This window comes from Narcine bancroftii, chromosome 1, assembly GCF_036971445.1.
Source record: "Narcine bancroftii isolate sNarBan1 chromosome 1, sNarBan1.hap1, whole genome shotgun sequence".
Lineage (NCBI taxonomy): Eukaryota > Metazoa > Chordata > Chondrichthyes > Torpediniformes > Narcinidae > Narcine > Narcine bancroftii.
The window spans coordinates 435656365-435676747 of NC_091469.1; the positions used below are offsets into that span (position 1 = coordinate 435656365).

The 20383-nt window shown below is 44.1% G+C and overlaps 1 protein-coding gene across 4 annotated transcripts; it reads left to right on the plus strand.

The window, feature by feature from the left end:
* The first annotated feature begins 10844 nt into the window (after positions 1 to 10844).
* On the plus strand, positions 10845 to 17067 carry rpp38 (ribonuclease P/MRP 38 subunit). Of its 4 annotated transcripts, none has more exons than XM_069914320.1 (2): positions 10845 to 10971; positions 14065 to 17067. In XM_069914320.1, exon 2 carries the CDS (start codon positions 14115 to 14117, stop codon positions 15015 to 15017), a length of 903 nt encoding a protein of 300 aa, XP_069770421.1. In that variant the 5' UTR covers positions 10845 to 10971; positions 14065 to 14114; the 3' UTR covers positions 15018 to 17067. The 4 variants fall into 4 exon arrangements, with proteins under 4 accessions (XP_069770421.1, XP_069770424.1, XP_069770422.1 ...); XM_069914323.1 differs by having other exon boundaries at positions 14068 to 17067; XM_069914321.1 differs by lacking the exon at positions 10845 to 10971 and adding an exon at positions 10979 to 11355.
* The last annotated feature ends 3316 nt before the right edge of the window (positions 17068 to 20383 follow it).

Consider the following 20383-nt stretch of genomic DNA (forward strand, 5'->3'; position numbering starts at 1 on the left):
TGAAGCTGAGGAAGGTTTGGCAAAGACCATTGATGGCCTTATGTATTCAGGGGTGTTGGAACATTTGCGTTCTAGTTGGAATACACCCATTTTACCGGTTCCTAAACAAGACACGGGCAAATATCGGATGGCCCATGACTTAAGGCGCATCAATGGTATTGTGAGTACACCCACAGTTCCAGTACCTAACCCATATACTGCCATGACTGCTTTAACCCCCAACCACAAGTGGTTCTCTTGCATAGATGTAGCGAATGCTTTCTTCTGCTTGCCGCTGGCAGAACCATTAAGAGATGTGTTTTCGTTCACGTATAGAGGTAGAAAGTTGCGGTATACTAGGCTTCCACAGGGCTTTATTTTATCTCCAGGGATTTTCAATCAGGTGTTGAAAGAACAGCTGGGGGGGCTAGCACTGCCAGGTGGGGTAGTTCTGATCCAGTATGTAGATGACATCCTATTAGCAGCACCTGATCATGCTTCCTGTTTGGAGGCCACCTGTCTCCTGCTAGTGCAGCTGTTTAAGGCAGGCTTTAAAGTCTCTCGCTCAAAGCTGCAATGCTGCAGGCAGGTGGTCACCTTTTTAGGGAGAATGGTCTCAGCGAAAGGCACAGGGATTTCCCCTGCACATCAAACAGCGATACTACATCATACAAAACCAAAGACAGTTAAAGAGATGCTTTCGTTTTTGGGTTTGTCAGGTTATAGTAGGCAGTTTATCCCATCGTATGGTGAATTGACACATCCACTGCGAACTTTGGTGAATGAGCAGGGGATGAGGAACCTGGGAGCTACACTGGATTGGACTGCACAGGCTGAGATGAGTTTTATTCTATTGAAGCAAGCTCTTACAACAGCTACAGATTTGGCGATTCCAAATTATAAACTACCTTTCTTTTTGGATGTTTCTGAAAAAGCACACACAATTGATGGTGTTCTTTTTCAGAAAAAAGGGGGTGGAAGATGTGTGCTTATGTATGTGAGTATCACACTAGACCCAACGGAAGACAGACACCCACCATGTACGAGACATGCAGCGGGAGTAGCAAAGATTTTACAAAAGGTGGCACACATAGTAATGGGACATGGCCTGACGGTATTAACAACACATAGCATTGTAGCATTTGTGAGCTCGACAGCATTTACAATGACTTCACTAAGGCAGACGAGACTAGAAAAGATCCGGAACGCTCCAAATGTTACATTTACCCATGAAGGCATTAACATGGCAGACAATATGGGAGAGGGAGAACCACACTGTTGTGAGAAGAGGGTAGTGAAGGATATTAAAATAAGACCTGACCTACAGGCTACACCCTTAAGAGAACCAGATGAAACCTTGTTTACAGATGGGTGCTGTTACAGACACCCCACAGATGGATTGAAGGCTGCATATGCGGTGGTACGAAAAACTACAGGAGGATTTGAAGAAATCATTACAGGGACAGTGAGAGGAAAGGAGTCAGCACAACTCGCAGAACTACAGGGAATGATAGCAGCATTAGAATGGGCAGAAGGGAAGGAGGTCAATATATATACAGACTCGGCATATGTGGTAGGGACAATTCAGGTCGAACTTAGTCAATGGATTAGAAGTGGGTTTTTAACAGCAGCAAGGACCCCAATTAAACACGAGGAGGATGTTAGGAAACTGGCTGAGGCCCTCCTGAAACCAAGGGCATTAGCAGTTCTTAAATGTAAAGGACATGATAGAACAGATACGATGGTGGCTCGGGGAAATCAGGAAGCGGACATGGCCGCTAAAAGGGCAGCAGGATACGGCCCTCAGTTTATTATGATACAGGCAGACAGAACAGCACATGACTTATTACCACCGTGTAGGGTAGAAGTAATAGTACAGGAACAAGCAAAGGCATCACCTCAGGAAAGGATGGTATGGGAGGAAAGGGGGACAACCAAGGATCAAGGACTATGGAGATCGATAGACGGGAGGCCAGTTTTACCATCTGGACTCATGAAACCCCTCCTCGAGGAGGCACATGGGCTAACACACTGTGGAAAGAAGCAGATGATAAGGTACTTGATACATTGGTGGCACCCCTTCCTGCCGGCGATGGTGGAGAACCATATTAGAGAGTGTGATGTATGTATAGCTTTCAATGTAAAGGCGACTGTAAAGCCACATGAAGGTCAGTTCCCTCTACCTAAGTTACCAGGGCAGGAAATCGTACTGGATTATACGGACATGATTGAGAGGGTAAGTGGCTATCGATACCTCTTAGTAGCAGTAGATGTGTTCACAGGGTGGCCGGAGGCAATCCCTGCCAAAAGAGAAGATGCAAGGACGGTATGTAAATTCCTGATCAACCAGTATATTCCGAGACACGGATTCCCTAGAAAAATCAGGTCTGACAATGGAAGTCATTTTAAGAATAATAATCTACAGGAGGTAGAAGCAATGTTGGGATTGAAACATGCCTTTGGAACGGTGTACCATCCGCAATCCCAAGGGAAAGTGGAGAGGATGAACCAAACAATAAAAAGTAAGATCGGGAAAGTACAGGCACGGACCAAACTAAATTGGGTGGATGCGTTGCCCCTGGCATTAATGTCAGTAAGGAGTTCGGTAAGTTCTGTGACAGGATTTACTCCATATGAACTACGAACAGGGCACCAGTTTCCAGGACCGGGAGCCGGAATTCAGACAACGAAGAATGAGGTAAGCTCTATGGGATGCAAGCTTTATTATGAAAAACTAACGGCTCTGGTGTCAGATTTTTCACAACAGGTCACAAGTCCCAACAGAGAAGGGGAAACACCGATACCTTCAGTCGCGGAGTGGGTTCTGCTAAAGGTCATCAAAAGAAAGTGGTCGGAGCCCAGGTGGACAGGACCCTACAGAGTGGTGGAGAGGACGTCCCACGCGGTTCGACTACAAGGAAAAGGCGAGACGTGGTATCATTGGAGTCAGTGTGCAGCAACGGACCCACCGACACGGACACTGGAACAGATTCGAACGGAGGTGACTGAGAACCTGTGAAGCAACCACGGACTAAGAACACTTAAAGTCCTTTTTTAAAGAGACTATTGGACTACAGTGACTGTGTATCAGTGGTTGACGGCATAATCAAGTTATTGGCATCAAAACAACGAAAGAAGCTGGGATGAATACTATGTGGGGACTATGGGTACTGGTATTCCGAGCCCTTGAAGGGGCTGGAGTAGAAAACCACTGTACAAAGTGTGTGCACTCGGCCTGGGGGTCGCACAACGAAAAAGAACAGTACTTTACTGATTGGACTAACTTTCCTGAACACTGTGTGGGGACTCACACAGGACGTAAGTGTGTGCATAATGGACAAGTGTATGATGTTAAATTCAATAAGGGCTCTTTACAGTTCACATCAAATCGAGACCGCTGTCCCCAAGGAGTAACATGGTTTTGTGCCCCGGAGGGAGACCAAGATAAGGAGAAAGGGGGCTCAATTCCCATTCAGAGGATACAGTGGGACCCCATGTGGCAAAAGAGAAAACAACCATACGTATGGGACAGAGAAAAGGGGGATATCTATGACAACGCTAAACGCCAGGCTGCCACTCACAGAGTAGGGGACAACAGATGGGTAGACCTTTGCCAAACTACGGCAGAACTCTTGGGGGTTAAAAACTGTTGGGTATGTGGGGGACCCACAAGAGATGGATCATGGCCATGGAGCGGGGAGCCCCTGGAAGTATGGGAGTTGATGAGTTTTCACGGATCGGCAGATGAAACGCGCCCCCGCCAGACATGGCATCTAGCTAATCACCCATTGGGAGAGGAATATATCAGGAAGGAGCAAGGCAGGCATTATAAAGGAGACTCGAGATGCACAAGGGTTAAGATCTTGGGGAAGTTCCCTCGATGGCATCCTCAGCGACCCCGGTGGTTCCTGTCCCCACAGAAGGTAACACATTGTAGACCCATAACAGATAACTCCCGTGGGAAAGGGGTATGGAATTGCACGGGCGTTAATCCATATGAAGGGGTTCCCTCACTCAGACAATTTTGGGCTCATCCCTATCCACACGGATTTGCCCCAGAAGGTTTATATTGGATTTGTGGGAATACGGCTTACACTTTTTTGGAGCCAGACTGGAGGGGAACGTGCTGTATAGGTATCATTCAACCACAATTTGTGCTGTTACCACAGAACGACTCCCATCAGTTAGCAGCGCGTGTATATCAGGGGCTCCGCCAGAAGAGGGATTTAAAGATCGGTGAGTGGGGAGTGGACTGGCCTCCAGAGCGCATTATTTCTTATTATGGACCTGCTACTTGGGCACAGGATGGGTCCTGGGGATATCGAACCCCAATTTACATGTTAAACCGTCTGATTCGTTTACAAGCTATTTTGGAGATTATCACCAATGACACCGCCGCAGCCCTTGATCTGTTGGCAGAAGAGCAGCAACAGATTAGGGCCACGGTGTTTCAGAACCGCTTAGCTTTAGACTACTTGTTAGCCACTGAAGGGGGGGTGTGTGGGAAATTGAATCTCACTAATTGTTGTTTGAAAATCGATGACAATGGGCAAGCAGTAAAAGAGATTTCATCTGGCATTCGCAAATTAGCTCACGTCCCGGTTCAGAACTGGCCACCCTGGGGCAGCTCATGGCTGGGAAACTTGTTCTCTGGAGCCTGGGGATGGATACAGACTGCAGTGCTAGTTGCTGGAGTTGTGGTATTGGCCTTGGTCCTGATCCCGTGTATCCTTCCCTGCCTCCAGTGCCTGATCCAACGAGCGCTGTCACAGAGAGACATCCCCAGACCCCAAGGCATGTATTTGTCCCTACCGCCCTCTCAAGAGTGTAATGATTACAAGGGATCAGAAATGCCAACCCTGGCATGTAACCCGGATTTCTCTATCTAATAAATTAACTGGTGGTTGGTCTCATTTTCATGAGACCAAAAGGGGGACTGTTGGAATCTAGGGGTTAAAACAGTATGAAATAAATGATTAATTAATAAGTGTATATTTACTGCATGGAATCTAGGGGTTAAAACAGTATGAAATAAATGATTAATTAATAAGTGTATATTTACTGCATGGTTCAGGGAAAAAGGAATGTGATTAAGTGGCAATCACAGCAGGGAGCAAAGTTGGCTGAGCAAAATTGTCTCTCCAAAATACAGGGAGAGGAAATGCATAAAACAATTTAGGAGGAATGCTCAAACTAAATGAGGTGGTGAGTAGCACAGGAGACACAGGCCAGATCAGAACAAAGAATGGCCTGTAAGAAACAAAGGGAATGGAAAACAAGTCTAGGAGGAAGATTAAGGCAGGAGGAGGTGTTAAAGAGAACAGCAGAAATTGGCAGGACAAGAACAGAATGGTGATTAGAGATATCTGGGGATGAATTAATTTCTGATCAACACAACGGGATAGTCTGGCCAGGACGATTAACATGGGAGTGCTACACCCCAGATATCTGCAAAACAGGAGATGACTTGTGATAACCCTTATGCAAAAAGATCTAGCAAAGGAAGACAACTTTTGTTCTGTATGATAATGAAATCTAGCAAAGGAAGCCAACTTTTGTTCTGTATGATAAGGTTGACCTATATAAACTGAACCAACTGGACAATAGGGGTCAGTCTTGGGGAGTAGCTCACTGTGCAAGTGACCTATGAACTAATGAGTGACCCAGAGCTCTGTTAAGTTTTATTCTTGTGCTGTATAATAAATTGACTGTTGAACCGAATACCTTCTCCTATCACTTCATTCAAAGAACGCGCTGGACTCAGACTACACATAGACTAAATTAAGAGTAAGTTAAAGCCAGAGTCCGACAGTACCAACAATACCTAGGTGTCCTTCATGAGCTAAGGATACGATCTTCGGTCTCAACCTCTGTGGTATCACCAATCTACAACCTCTCAATACATACTGTCCGATGCAACAAAGTTCGTCTCTAATGGGAATGTAAGCCTTGTGAGTACACTTGTCCCATTGTCCACTCTGGATACATTCTCTCACTTCCATGAGTTCTGGGTCATGTTCGGACTCTCTCTCGACTTCCTTCATGGTCACAGCTTTCGGTGTCGACTGAATAGCTACGAAGCGTACAAAGCTCTCTGCTTCTGTCCCCAATTCTGGCTTGGATTGTGGGCATCCATCCTTCACCAATCTGGACAGTGGATCAGTAATGTTTGCTTTCCCGGCAATGTGAACTACTTTATATTTGTAAGGTTGGAGTCGGAGTACCCATCGCTCTATCTGGCACACGGTTTGGATCTAGCGGCATAGATCACCTCTAATGGCTTATGATCTGTGATGAGTTCAAATTCAATGCCATACAAATATGCATGGAACCTCTCACAGGCCCATACAAGTCCGAGTGCTTCTTTCTCTGTCTGAGAATACCTTCTTTCCACATCTGACAACGATCTGCTGGCGTAGGCAATGATTCTTGGTCCTACATCATGCATCTGGACCAATACGGCTCCTAAACCAACGGGACTAGCATCCGCTATGACTTTGGTTGGTGCTGCCGGATCATAATATCCAAGAGTATCAGCATCTGTCAGACTTTGCTTCAGCGTTGTGAACGCTTTCTTCTGCTCAGATCCAAAATGAAATGGTACACCTTTCCTGGTTAGTTTCCTTAGTGGTTCTGCCACTGTAGCAAAATTGGGGATGAACTTTGCGCAATAATTGACCAATCCCAGGAAACTCCTCACCTCCGTTGCGTTCTGGGGTGCATGTGCATCTGCAATAGCCTTCACCTTGGCCTCTGCTGGGTTTAGTCCTTCCCGTGTAAGTCTGTGTCCCATGAAGTCCATTTCTGACACACCGAACTGGCACTTGTTTCCATTCACGGTAAGGCCTGCCTCCTGTAGTCTAGATAGTACACGCCTCAACCATCTGTCATGCTCTTCCTTTGTAGGTGCATGGACTATGATGTTGTCAGAAATGTTAGCAACTCCAGGAATGCCTTGAATCACTCGATGGATTTCATACTGGTAGATCTCAGAAGCTGCATTAATGCCGAACGATAGTCTCTTGTATCGGTACAATCCACAGTGAGTAACAAATATTGTTACGTCTCGGGATTCTGGGTCCAGCTCTAATTGATGATAGCCCCATTTTAAATCAATTTTTGAGAATATCTTACTGGTAGTTAACTCTTGAAGTATTTCCTCCACTGTTGGTATAGGGTGTCGTTCTCGAATTATAGCTTCATTGGCCATCCTCATATCAACACACAGTCTTATGTCACCATTTGGTTTGGGCACAATCACTACTGGGCTGACCCATTGTGTCGAATGTTCCACAGGTTCAATAATGTCTTGCTCGATCAACTCTTTAATTTTGGCTTCGACTTTCCCACGAAGTCCAAACGGAGTTCTGCGCATCGGTTGCGCCTTGGGTTTGACCGTTTCGTCCACCGCTAGCTTTAGTTGTCAACCTTTCAGCTTTCCTACTCCTTGGAAGACTGCGGGGAATTCTTGATTCATATCCTCGTATGACTGAACTGAATTGACACGAGCTCCAATATGAAGTATTGCCAGGTCTTGCGCTGTGCGTCTATTCAGCAATGGTTCTCCCCTCTCGTCTATGACAACAAACTCTGCTTCGGTGTACTTATCACCAGCTTCAACAGTTGCAGTAAAACATCCAATGGTCTGCAATGGCTTGGTTGCTGTGTATGGATACAGTTTCTTGGAGCACTTCTTTGAGGTACAGATGATTTTTTTTCCTTTTCAATTTCTCCCATAAATGTCGATCAATTACATTTCTGTCACTGCCTGAGTCTACAATGACCTGAACTGTCACACCACCAATGATCACTGGGACCTTCTCATGATGTACATCATTCAATGTAAATTGATAATATCTCTGTCCATCCTGGTTATCATCATCATCATCACTTTCTGGGTCACTGTCTATATGGCGAATAGTGTCTTTCTTTCCAGGATACTTTCCATTCCCCCAAGCTTTGCCTTTGGAAGCTGTGCTCTTCCCCTTCTGGTCTGCATTGGACTTGCTTTTGCACTTCTTTGCAAAGTGGTCCTTCCCTCCGCACTTTCTGCAAACTTTGCCTTTTGCTGGGCAACATGGGTCTTTTCCAAAATTACCTCTGTTTCCACATTGATAACACTCCACGTCATGTGTCGACATATATCTTGGCTGGTTATGGCGATGCGAGAGCCTCTTAACTTGCTGGCTTGAGTTGTCCTTCAGGGTCATGGTATGAAATTGCCCCTCAACAGCCTCTAATGCAGCAGCAATGGCTAAAGCATCGGTGAGCTTCAACTCACTCCCTTTTTCCAGCAGACGTCTCCTGAGCTTGTCTGATCTGCAGTGCTGCACAACTTGATCCAATAATTGGTTGTCCAAATCAGCTGCCATGTAATTGCATCCAACAGCCAGCTGGCGCAATCTCGTCACGTACTGAGCAATTGTTTGTCCATCTTGTTTCGTTCTCCGAAACAAATGGCGTTGAAATGTAGCATTCGGTGTCACTACATAGTGTGCATTCAATGCATCGACCGCTTTCTGGTATTCATCCTTCCTTCCTGTATTCAAAAGTGTCTTAAAAGTTTCCCGAACTGCAGGTCCTGCGGTGAAAAGAAGTAACGCCCTCCTCTGGCTTTTTGTTCCACCGTACCGCGATCGAGAAATAGGCCACGACTGTCGGCGTAGGCTTCAAATTCTTCCAGCCATGCCTTCCACTTCACACTTACAGTGCTTGCATCACCCGTTGGGTCAAAATGAGGAACACCTCGAAGTGTTAGAAAATCAGCTTCTGCGCCTGCCATGAGGAAACTTTTTTCAGCCCAAAGCCACCGAATCAAAGATCAAAATTCTTATCACATTGAAGTTTCAAAATGTTGTTGTTTTAATCCTCGTCGCCAATGTCACATTTGTGGCCCAAAATGTGAAGTTAATAACACTAATAACGCAAGTTTTACCAGTTAAACATCTCCGTGTCTTTATTCTCCAGCTTTCATTGTTCCTCCATTTCTCTCTCTCATGACATGTGACTTCCGGTCAGGTGAATACATCTCATATTCATTATCATGACAACGAGTACAATACTTGTTCCAAATGTTACCAATTCCCTTGACAGAATTTTTTTTTAAACAGGATTGAAGAAAGTAATGCATTTTTTTATGGAAGGGGGAAAAAAAATTAAGAATAGCGTTAGAAAAATTAACAGGGAGATACAAACAAGGAGGGCTGCAATTACCAAACTTCAAAAATTTCTACAGAGCAGCGCAGTTGAGATGCTTATCAGATTTCTATCAGATGGGAGAAAAATTGGATTGGACCAGTATAGAATTAGATAAGCTAGGAAAAAACGTCCTGGAACATTTACTTTATAAATGGGATGAGAAATTGGTGAAACACGATAATTCACCAGTACTACACCATATACTGAAAATATTTAAGAGAATACATATGGAACGAAAAAAGATAAATTATCAAATACCAAAAGTTATTTTCACAATAGATAGTTTACTTTTTTAAAGAATGGGCTAGAAAAGGAATTAAAGGAATAGAAAACAGCTTTTTGGGAAATAATTTATGAACATTTGAACAATTAAAAGACAAATCGAAATAACACATAGTACAAAGTTTGCACACTACTAGTTGAAAACTTGTTTAAAAGATAAATTGGGAAGCAGTTTGAGATTACCAGAATGTAGTAGCTATGAATACTTAATCACAGATACAATGATAGTTAAAAATTTTATAACAAAAATGTACATCAAACTGCAATACAGGGAAGTGGATGAAATAAGGCATAAACCTAAACAAAGTTGGGAACAAGATTTAAATATAAGGATAAAGAATTAAACATGGGAGGAGTTATGTACAGGAACTATGAAGAACACAATAAATATTAATTACGTATGATATAATATAACTGGTTACATAGGTTATATTATTAATCCTCAGAAATTAAAAGAGTGGGACCCAACAATATCGGATAGATGTAAACTAGAAACTGGAACAACATTACATGCAATTTGGACATGTACAAAAGTGGAAACATTCTGGGAAGACTTAAACCTATTAAATAAAATTACAAAAAATAACATACCAAAAGATCCAGAAATTTTTCTGTTAAATAATATAAGAGACAAAAAATTAGGTCTCAAATTTGATAGAGCCCAAAAAAGATTCATTATGATAGCGCTTGCAGTAGCAAAAAAATGTATAATGACAACTTGGAAAATGGAAGAGAACCCAAAAATACAACAATGGCATATTGTCCATTAGAAAAAAAAAATCACATACAACCTAAAAGACAAATGTACATTATTCAAACAAATTTGGGAACCATATATAAAATATGATAGAAAATGCTGACCTCAGACCTCCACCTCCTAAAATGACAAGAAGATCAGCATAATAAGATTTAAACATGTAAAGGTGGATGATGCATCTTTTTTTTTCTCTCTGCGATGTTTTCTTTTGTTTTGTGTATTATTTATTGGTTTTTGAGGTGGGTAGGAAGGAAGGGGGTGATCAACTTTGTTTCTTTCCACAACCCCTTCATGAATGGGGCTTGTTCAAGATGGCTAGGGGGAAGCAAGACAAAAAGCTGGTAGCAGATTCTGGAACCCTGATTTAAGGTTCAAGCCCGCCTCCATTTTCGTTTCTCCCACTGATGCCACATTGAAGAAGGGCTCGGGCCCGAAAAGTCGATAATATAGCTTTACCTCCTCGGGAGGCTGCGAGACCCGCACACTTCCTCCAGCGTCTGGACACTTCCCGTTTGACGTGCAGTCAACGACAACCTGCGCATGCGTCCGAAGTCAAGGCGCCGTTCAGCCCCATTCGTGGCGGGGATTGGTTGACGCTCCATCGCCCGGCGCGCGCTCTGCGCGAGGCGCAACGAAGGGAGGGGGGGGGGGGGGAGAGAGAGAGTGCGGCCGAACCTGCAGCGTCGACGCGCTACGCGTTGCAATGTGGTGAGGCCTTGGGTGCTGGCGTCTGGTTAGTTTGTGCCGCCCTGCCGGTGAGTAGCTCTCGACAAGTAGCTGCCGAGGCTCCCTTGAGCTTTGAGATATTGTTTTGAAACGAGCTGGAAGTAAAAATGTACCGTGTGGCAGATAATCGCCCACGGGATGGAAAATGTTGCTTTTGTTCATGATCAGCTCAGTCTGCACTTCAATGCCAGCGCGGGAAAAAGAAGCGCCACACGTGTCCCGGTGGGAGGACTTGGCTCCGAGTTCTTTTACTCCTCCAGACGGGATAACAAGATGTTCAGCATCGGACATGCCCACGCAAGACAGGCCCTTCGGCTCACCATGTCGTCCCGATCTGTGTAAACTTTTATCTTCCCGCTCACATGCCACCTATCCCAAAGTGCTCTGTGATGAGTAAGGGACTGCTTGAAGTGGTAAGTGAGTTTGGGGTCAGAAACCAATGCTCTCCACCCAATTGTTCCTGAAATATTTTGCTTGAGAAACATTGCCATTGGCCCATTTCCTTTGGAGTTACCAAACCGTGCACATAACGAGTCAATTAGGTACGATTAAAACAGTGGTTGTCAAATGTTTTCTTCCCACTCACATACCACCTTAAGCAATCCCTTACTAATCACAGAACACATAGGGATTACTTGAAGTGGTATGTGAGTGGAAAGAAAAAGTTTGAAAACCACTGATATAAACCTACTCCGCACCACTAATCCTTCACCACCTCATACCCATAATCCTCTACTTTTCTTTCATCCAGGTGACTATCTCAAAGTTTTTTTTTCACATCCCTATTGTACCAGCCTCCACTACCACTCCCAGGAATGCATTCCCCCACTTAATGTGTTTTTTTTTAAAAACCTGTCCTCTCCCCTAAACTCAGCTACTGACTGAACTAAAGGAGGTAAACAAGAAGGCTGCAGATGCTGTAAAATTGAAGCAACACACAAGGAGAGTGCTGTGGGAACTTAGCTGTGGCTTTCCATGGATGCTGTCGGACCCCTGAGTTCTTCCAGCATTTTCTGTTGCTGCTAACTGAGCTGTTGGACTGCCCATTAGACTTGTTGGGAACTGCATGTTCTGTTTTTTTTCTGTACTTTTTAAATTATTCATACCCTGCTTTGTCTGGGTTAAGGATGTTATGGGTTAAGGGTGAAAGATGAAACATTTGAAGAGAACATTAGGGAGAACCAAAGTTTCACTATGCACAAAAGTGCTGGAGAAATTCAGCAGGTTACACAGCATCTATCGTAAGTAAAGGGTAAGCAACATTTCAGATCGGGACCCTTCGTCAAGATACTTCTTCATGCAGAGAGTGTGGAATAAACTGCCAGCTGAAGTAAATGCAGACCTGATTTTCAACATTAAGAAAAATTTGGATAGAGAAAAGGATGGGAGGGATGGGTATGGAGGGCTGTGATCCTGGTGTAGTTCAGTGGGACTAGGCAGAATAATAGTTTGGAGTAGTCTAAATGGGCCTAAAGGCCTGTTTCTGTGCTGTGATGTTCTCCAGCTCTCATGTAGCCCTCTGTCTAAGACCATTATCAATACCTCTTGGTAGCAAAAAAAACCAAAATTGCTGGAAACACTCAGCAGGTCAAGCAGCAAATGTTGAAAGAATAAACAGCTTCAGTTTAATGACTCATGGAGAATATTTCTTGCTGCTAAAAAGAGTAGTATATTTTTTGAAGAAGTGAATGTAGGTAAGGAATAATTGCATTAAAACGGATTCCTCTGATTTTAGAACACTAATATTTTTTAAAAAAAGGAATGTGAAATAATTGGAATGATCACAGATTATTTCCCAGGGTAGATTATTCTAGAACAAGAGGGCATAGGTTTAAGGGGAGAGATTTGAGAGGAACCTGAGATTCCTTTATTGTCATGTCATAAAAACAGGTGTAATATTACAAAAAAATGATATTAGTCTACCGTAAGGCAGAAAAAGAATCACCATTAAACAGAAATTTGCCCGGGGCCCCTTACAGAGAGAGAAAAAAACATCAAAAGAGAATATCTACCCCCCCCCCCCCCCCATAGTCACTGAGTGTCCATGGATTCACATCCAGCTACACAGAATTCAGTCTAAACCATAGGCAAACCAAGCTCCAGATCAAATCATGACATGATCAGGAAGACCTCAGCACCCTCTTGCATCCCGGTTCTGATACCTGGTACTCCTACCGCCAGTCTTGTACCAGTCTCCTGCAGTCTGGAGTGAGTCCTTTGACTGCTTTCACCAGCAGCTCATGGCCTGCATGGGTTTCTTGCCTTGAGTCACCAACAGCCTCCTGTCTGTGTGTTCTTTAGCCACAGAGCCCCTCACTGGTCACCTCCTGTAGGGTCATTTCCTCTGCTTCTCCCTTTCAAACGGGGATGTTTTGTTGTTTTCTGGTGCCCTGCTTCCCCGGAGTATGCAACCCCTCGAGGCTGTTGCCAAACACATGCGCCACCATCTTGCCCCAGATCCTGTGATCGCAGGATTTAAAAATAAACCACCATCTGATCCTTTAATAGGCCACTTAAATCCTGTACGGAGCCATCGGTAGTTAGACTGGATGGTAGACCTCTGTAGAGCAACATTATGCTCCGCTCTCTGTGGGTACAGATCACATCGTAGCAGAAGCTCTGGCAGCACCAACATTTTTTTAATGGCCATAATTTTAACGTTTATATGGATAGGAGAGGTTTCGATGAATTTGAACAAAATGCAGGAAAATTGGACTGGTTAGAATGACAGCTGGTTGGCATGAATAAGTTGACCCATGTTGTGTGACTCAAATAAAAACAAGGTTAGAAAAGTTGCTTCAGTAATGTTGATCTGGGAATAATTGTAAAGCTGAGCACATAAAGAATTCCCTACTCTCAATCTTATAAACTCCAGAGAATGAGTCCCAGTCTACTGAATCTCTGCTCACATCAGACCCCAGTGAGCAAATCTCTAGGTGTGATCTCACCAAGGCCCTCTACAATGCACTGAGACTGCTTTGTAGTAGAGAAACACAAGAGTTGCAGATACTAGAATCTTGAGCAGACAAAAAATTACTGGAGAACTGGGTGGCAAATCAGACAGCAGATTTTTGGATTTTTACTTGATGTGCCTGCTTTCCAAATAAACCTTTTTGTTTTAGCAGGTTGACAAGAGTTTTATAAATGGTATCTTGCACACCTTGAATACAAAATGGAAACCCCAGCCAGAGTAATGCCAAAAGGGGTACGGAAAGTACGACCTCCGAAAGCTAAGGTTTCTTTCAGCAATCCTTTTATTTTCAAGTGGAGTCCTTTGAAAAGGGAAAGCATGGAATTCATTCTAATGAAGTTACAGGAAGCATTCAAACAGACCAACTTATACAAACAGGAATCTATACAAAGGCCCAGAAAACTAGGAGCCAGCAAGACACCAAAACATAAAAAAAATAAGGATAAGGAAGGAAATGTCGATGAAATCAGGGAAGACCAAAAAAAGATTGAAGAGATCAGGGTTTCAGAGACCAAGCAAGGATGGACTAATGTGGATCTCAGGAAACAGCTGGCTATTGGAATCAATGAAGTAACTCGGGCTTTAGAGAAAAATGAATTATGTTTAGTTCTGGTATGCAAATCAGTGAAACCTCCCATGATGACCCAGCATCTCATTCAGTTGAGTGAAAGCAGAACTGTCCCTGCCTGTCAAGTTCCCCAGTTGAGTAAAATTGTAGCACCTTTGCTGGGTTTAAAATCTATTCTTGCTCTAGGATTTAAAAGAAATTCCGAGATTTTTATTGAAACGATTAATGCCATTGGTCCACATGTGCCTCCTTTAAATGTTGCATGGATGCAGCAAAGTAATCAAGATGAGGGTGTTGAAGAGTTGGAGAAAATGGAATTTGAAGGGACCAGTGAAATGCCAAAGACAGAAGAAGTGGATGTTCCACTTCCACAAAGTCAGAAGCGAAAATTTTGTGAAATTGCATCAAGAGATGTTCCTCTAAAATTCTGTAACGTGAGAAAGAAAAAACCAGGAGTGACATTGTTGCCTTTAAAAATAAAGAAAGTAATTCCAAATCCAAATAAAATTAGGAAGCGAAAAAAGAAAAAGAAATAGCAACAGGATGATGGAAATCTAAATTTGAACTGGCAGCATCAGTTGCTCAGTTATCATTTGTAGACAGGTAAAGATCCTGCACTATTCATAAGGAGTTTGTACATTTGACCCTTGTCTGCATGGGTTTCCTCCTGGTGCTCCAGTTTCCTCCCTCCCTCCCTGCTTTCCTCCTCCTTCCCTCCCTGGTTTCCTCCTGGTGCTCCAGTTTCCTCCCTCCCTCCCTGCTTTCCTCCTCCTTCCCTCCCTGGTTTCCTCCTGGTGCTCCAGTTTCCTCCCTCCCTCCCTGCTTTCCTCCTCCTTCCCTCCCTGGTTTCCTCCTGGTGCTCCAGTTTCCTCCCTCCCTCCCTGCTTTCCTCCTCCTTCCCTCCCTGGTTTCCTCCTGGTGCTCCAGTTTCCTCCCTCCCTCCCTGCTTTTCTCCTCCTTCCCTCCCTGGTTTCCTCCTGGTGCTCCAGTTTCCTCCCTCCCTCCCTGGTTTCCTCCTCCTTCCCTCCCTGGTTTCCTCCTGGTGCTCCAGTTTCCTCCCTCCCTCCCTGGTTTCCTCCTCCTTCCCTCCCTGGTTTCCTCCTGGTGCTCCAGTTTCCTCCCTCCCTCCCTGGTTTCCTCCTGGTGCTCCAGTTTCCTCCCTCCCTCCCTGGTTTCCTCCTCCTTCCCTCCCTGGTTTCCTCCTGGTGCTCCAGTTTCCTCCCTCCCTCCCTGGTTTCCTCCTCCTTCCTTCCCTGGTTTCCTCCTGGTGCTCCAGTTTCCTCCCTCCCTCCCTGGTTTCCTCCTCCTTCCCTCCCTGGTTTCCTCCTGGTGCTCCAGTTTCCTCCCTCCCTCCCTGGTTTCCTCCTCCTTCCCTCCCTGGTTTCCTCCTCCTTCCCTCCCTGGTTTCCTCCTCCTTCCCTCCCTGGTTTCCTCCTGGTGCTCCAGTTTCCTCCCTCCCTCCCTGGTTTCCTCCTCCTTCCCTCCCTGGTTTCCTCCTGGTGCTCCAGTTTCCTCCCTCCCTCCCTCCCTGGTTTCCTCCTCCTTCCCTCCCTGGTTTCCTCCTGGTGCTCCAGTTTCCTCCCTCCCTCCCTGGTTTCCTCCTCCTTCCCTCCCTGGTTTCCTCCTGGTGCTCCAGTTCCCTCCCTCCCTACCAAACCTACTGGGGTTGTAGGTTAATTAGGATATTTGGGCAGTATGGTCTCATGGACCAGAAGGGCCTGTTAACATGCTGTATGTCAACATTTAAAAACAAAATAAATGCAAAAAATTCAGCAGATTGGACGTGTGGGAAAGAAAAACAGTATTTCAGGATATTGAGCTTTTTTTAATTTTCAGATTTCTACTATCTGCAGTCCTTTTGCTTTCAGATAAATCAAGGGTTTATGGACCCTTTTACACAGGCAATAAAAGAGAGAAGGGAAAAGTTTCATAATGTGCAATTTTCTAAAATAAATATGCGATTTCCATTAGTTATGTGAATGTAGGATTTGTTTTTGTTTCCTTTCTACTGGATAGTTTTAAAATCACACGTGGCATCTTTACGTTGCTGTTTTAGGTGCTATATTGCCCTCTCAGTAATGCTCAGTAAAACTAACATCACAAAGTTAAAAATGGTGTTTAGAAAGTCTGCAGATGCTGGAGTAACCATGGGATGTTTTGGGTCTGAGTGTAGGAATGTATTGCCTTTGACCTTGTGCATTGTGGAATACCTAACTTAAGTTTTGCTGCAGTGAAATATTTCGTTGACATGGGAAGTGAGACCTGATGAATTTAGCCTTGGGGTTACCTGGAATGTGAACAAGAAGTCTTCAATGCCTTATTTGGAATAACAAATTTTTCAGGCTGCTGATCTTGTCTAATCTGGGGGTAACTGAAACTGGGTGAAACAATCTCTTATGAAATGATGATTTTTCAGTAAAACTTGTTAACTGCTGCCCTAATGTATGTATCTGAACTTTATTTAAAGCCTGTTGAATCCTGTATCGAGAGAGAGAGAGCACAGCTCTCAGATTGATAGCAGTCCCTGCTAGCTGTCTGTGTTCTCTCCCTCTTAAGTGTGAGCAATAAATGACTTGTTAACTTTAACCTGTTTCCTGCCTAGTTTTCAGTTTTAACATGAGCCCGAGCTCAAAGCTGAAATAAATGTTGGTTACTGTTACTTCCTATGGATGCTCCATGACCTGCTAAGCTACTCCAACTTTTTGTGTATTAGAGGCAAATGGGATATTTCTCTATTTGATTTCTTAAGTGAACCTCTTCTGATTAGTGGAGTAACTTTCTATCTGCAGTAACTTTACATCACTTTATATGAAAGCTGGTTATGTACTGAATTCAAATTTCAAAATTGGGAAGATTAGCAGTCGTGTTAAATTTTGGTTCGGTCACATTTGGAGCATTTTGTGCGGTTCTAGTGAAGTCTTTTGAGAGGGAGAGCAAGAAGTTTGAAAAGGAGCTTTTCAATTGCTGTTTATACTAAGGACACCTCGCATCACCTCGAATCACCGCGATTTTTTGTCGCTTGCATCACCGCGCATTTTTGGACTACCTGAACTGTTTCTACCGAGCGATTGAATACGCAGTGATGCAGGGCGATGCGAGGTGACCAGGAAGTCCGATGAGCAATTGAAAACCGCTGGTGAAAAATCGCGACTTCCGGTGAGTCACCCGCGGTGTTTCCACTGCGAAGTCGTCCCTCGCATCACCCCGCATCAACCACCTCAAAAGTAGGATGCCGGAGCACCTCGAATCGCCGCACATCGGCCACAACCGTATGTGTTTACAGTGCAGCCAGATTCGAGGTGTCACCACGCTTCACCTCGCATCACAGCGCTTTTCCTGGCTCAGTAGAAACACCCCCAATGTACACTTGAGTTTCACTTGCAGGAATTGATTATTAGTTATTGGTCACTAGCTAATTAACTATTTACCAGCAGCCAACAAAAAGAAAGTAGGGTCAAATGGAGCAGCAATTGTGTGGGTGGAGAATTGAAGCTTTTGCCTGAGCTTCAGTGTTATTTGGAAAGGGTTCCTGGTAGGGAAGATGATAAAGCAGCAATGGCAGGAGTTACCGGGAGTAATTTGGAAGATTTAGGATCGTTTCATCTAAAAGCAGCAGCATGCTAAACAGAAGTGAGACAACTGACTGACAAGAGAAGACAAAGACAGCAGAAAAGCAAAAGGGAAAATACAGTATTGTAAAAATTAGTGGGGAGTCAAAGGTTTGGGTAGTTTTTAAAAAACCGACAAGATGATGATAAAAGCAATAAAGGGAGAAAAGATGATATGTGAAGACAAGCTAACCAATAACATAACAGGATACAAAAAGGTTTTCTTTTTCAGATATGCAAAGAGTAAAAGTGCAAGAGTGGTCATCAGATATTTAGAGAAGTTGGAAATGGGGATCAAAGAAATGGCAGATGAACTGGAATAGATATTTTACATCAGTCTTCACTATGGAAAATACCAGTGATGTGCCAGAAAACTGAGAGTCATGGGACAGAAGTGAATGTAGTCACTATTACTAAGGAAAAGGTGCTTGGTAAGCTGAAAATGGATGAGTAACCTGAACCAGCTGGATTGCAACCAGATACTAAAAGAAGAAGCTTCAAGAGATTGTGGAGGCATTGGTAGTGACAATTCAAGAATGTAATAATACATAAAATACATACATACATTTTGGTCTGGCAAAGGCAAAGAGGCACCACTGGTGTCCATTAACCCTAATGGTAAGAGAGAGAAGTAAATAAGAGTCCCTTCAACGGAATGGAACCATTTCTTAGAATTGTCCTTCAGTGTGATCCACTGGAAAAAACACAGAAGGCTTAACACCTTGATTGTAGAATTCCAACATGATCTTATATTTAACACATTCATTCATAATCTCCAATGAATAATCCTTGACGATACTAATCTTCTGACCTTTGTAGTCAATCATTCCTGTTGAGATTCACGTATTAAAAGCTCCTTAGTTTGAAATTCATGAAAACACACTATAACCGATTGAAGTCTTTGACCGGGAGCTGGTTTAGAAGTCAGCAATCTGTGTGCGCAATCTGTGTGCACAATCTGTCACAGGAAGGGTTGGAAAAACTCCAGGTCCAAACAACTCTGACAGAAAACTTGCAAAGAATTTAATAGGTTGTCCACCCTCAATTGACACTTCCAAGCCCAGAATTAGTAAGTTATTTCTTCTACCTGTTTTCTAGGTTAATAATCTTCTGCATTAATTTAGTGAGAGAGATTTGGGCCTGTTCTTTCATGCACCTTCAGATATTCCATAATCTCATCCTTGAAAATCGACGCCAATGGCTTCCCAACCATCGACGTTAGGGTAATACAGTGCCCTCCATAATGACACTTTTCCTTTAATTGCCCCAATGCGCCACAGTTTTAAATTTCAAACAATTCACGTAATTAAAGTGCACATTCTAGATTTTAGTAAAGGCTGTTTATGTATATTTTGGTTTGACCATGCAGAAATTACAGCACTTTTTTAATACTTTATTTTTAATTTTTCATACATGTATTTCTTTCTTTGGCTTGGCTTCGCGGACGAAGATTTATGGAGGGGTATGTCCACGTCTGCTGAAGGCTCGTTGGTGACTGACAAGTCCGATGCGGGACAGGCAGGCATGGTCGCAGTGGTTGCAAGGGAAAATTGGTTGGTTGGGGTTGGGTTTTTCCTCCTTTGTCTTTTGTCAATGAGGTGGGCTCTGCGGTCTTCAAAGGAGGTTGCTGCCCGCCGAACTGTGAGGCGCCAAGATGCACGGTTGGAGGCGATATCAGCCCATTGGCGGTGGTCAATGTGGCAGGCACCAAGAGATTTCTTTAAGCAGTCCTTGTACCTCTTCTTTGGTGCACCTCTGTCTCAGTGGCCAGTGGAGAGCTCGCCATATAACACGATCTTGGGAAGGCGATGGTCCTCCATTCTGGAGACGTGACCCATCCAGCGCAGTTGGGCCTTCAGCAGCGTTGATTCGATGCTTGCGGATGCTGCCAACTCGAGTACTTCGATGTTGGTGATGAAGTCATTACAATGAATGTTGATGATGGAGCGGAGACAACGCTGGTGGAAGTGTTCTAGGAGCCGTAGGTGATGCCGGTAGAGGACCCATGATTCAGAGCCGAATAGGAGCGTGGGTATGACAACGGCTCTGTACACGCTGATCTTTGTGTGTTTCTTCAGTTGATTGTTTTTCCAGGCTCTTGTGTAGTCTTCCAAAGGTGCTATTTGCCTTGGCAAGTCTGTTGTCTATCTCTGTCGATCCTTGCATCAGATGAAATGGTGCAGCCGAGGTAGGTAAACAGGTTGACTGTTTTGAGTTCTGTGTGCCCGATGGAGATGTGGGGGGGCTGGTAGTCATGGTGGGGAGCTGGCTGATGGAGGACCTCAGTTTTCTTC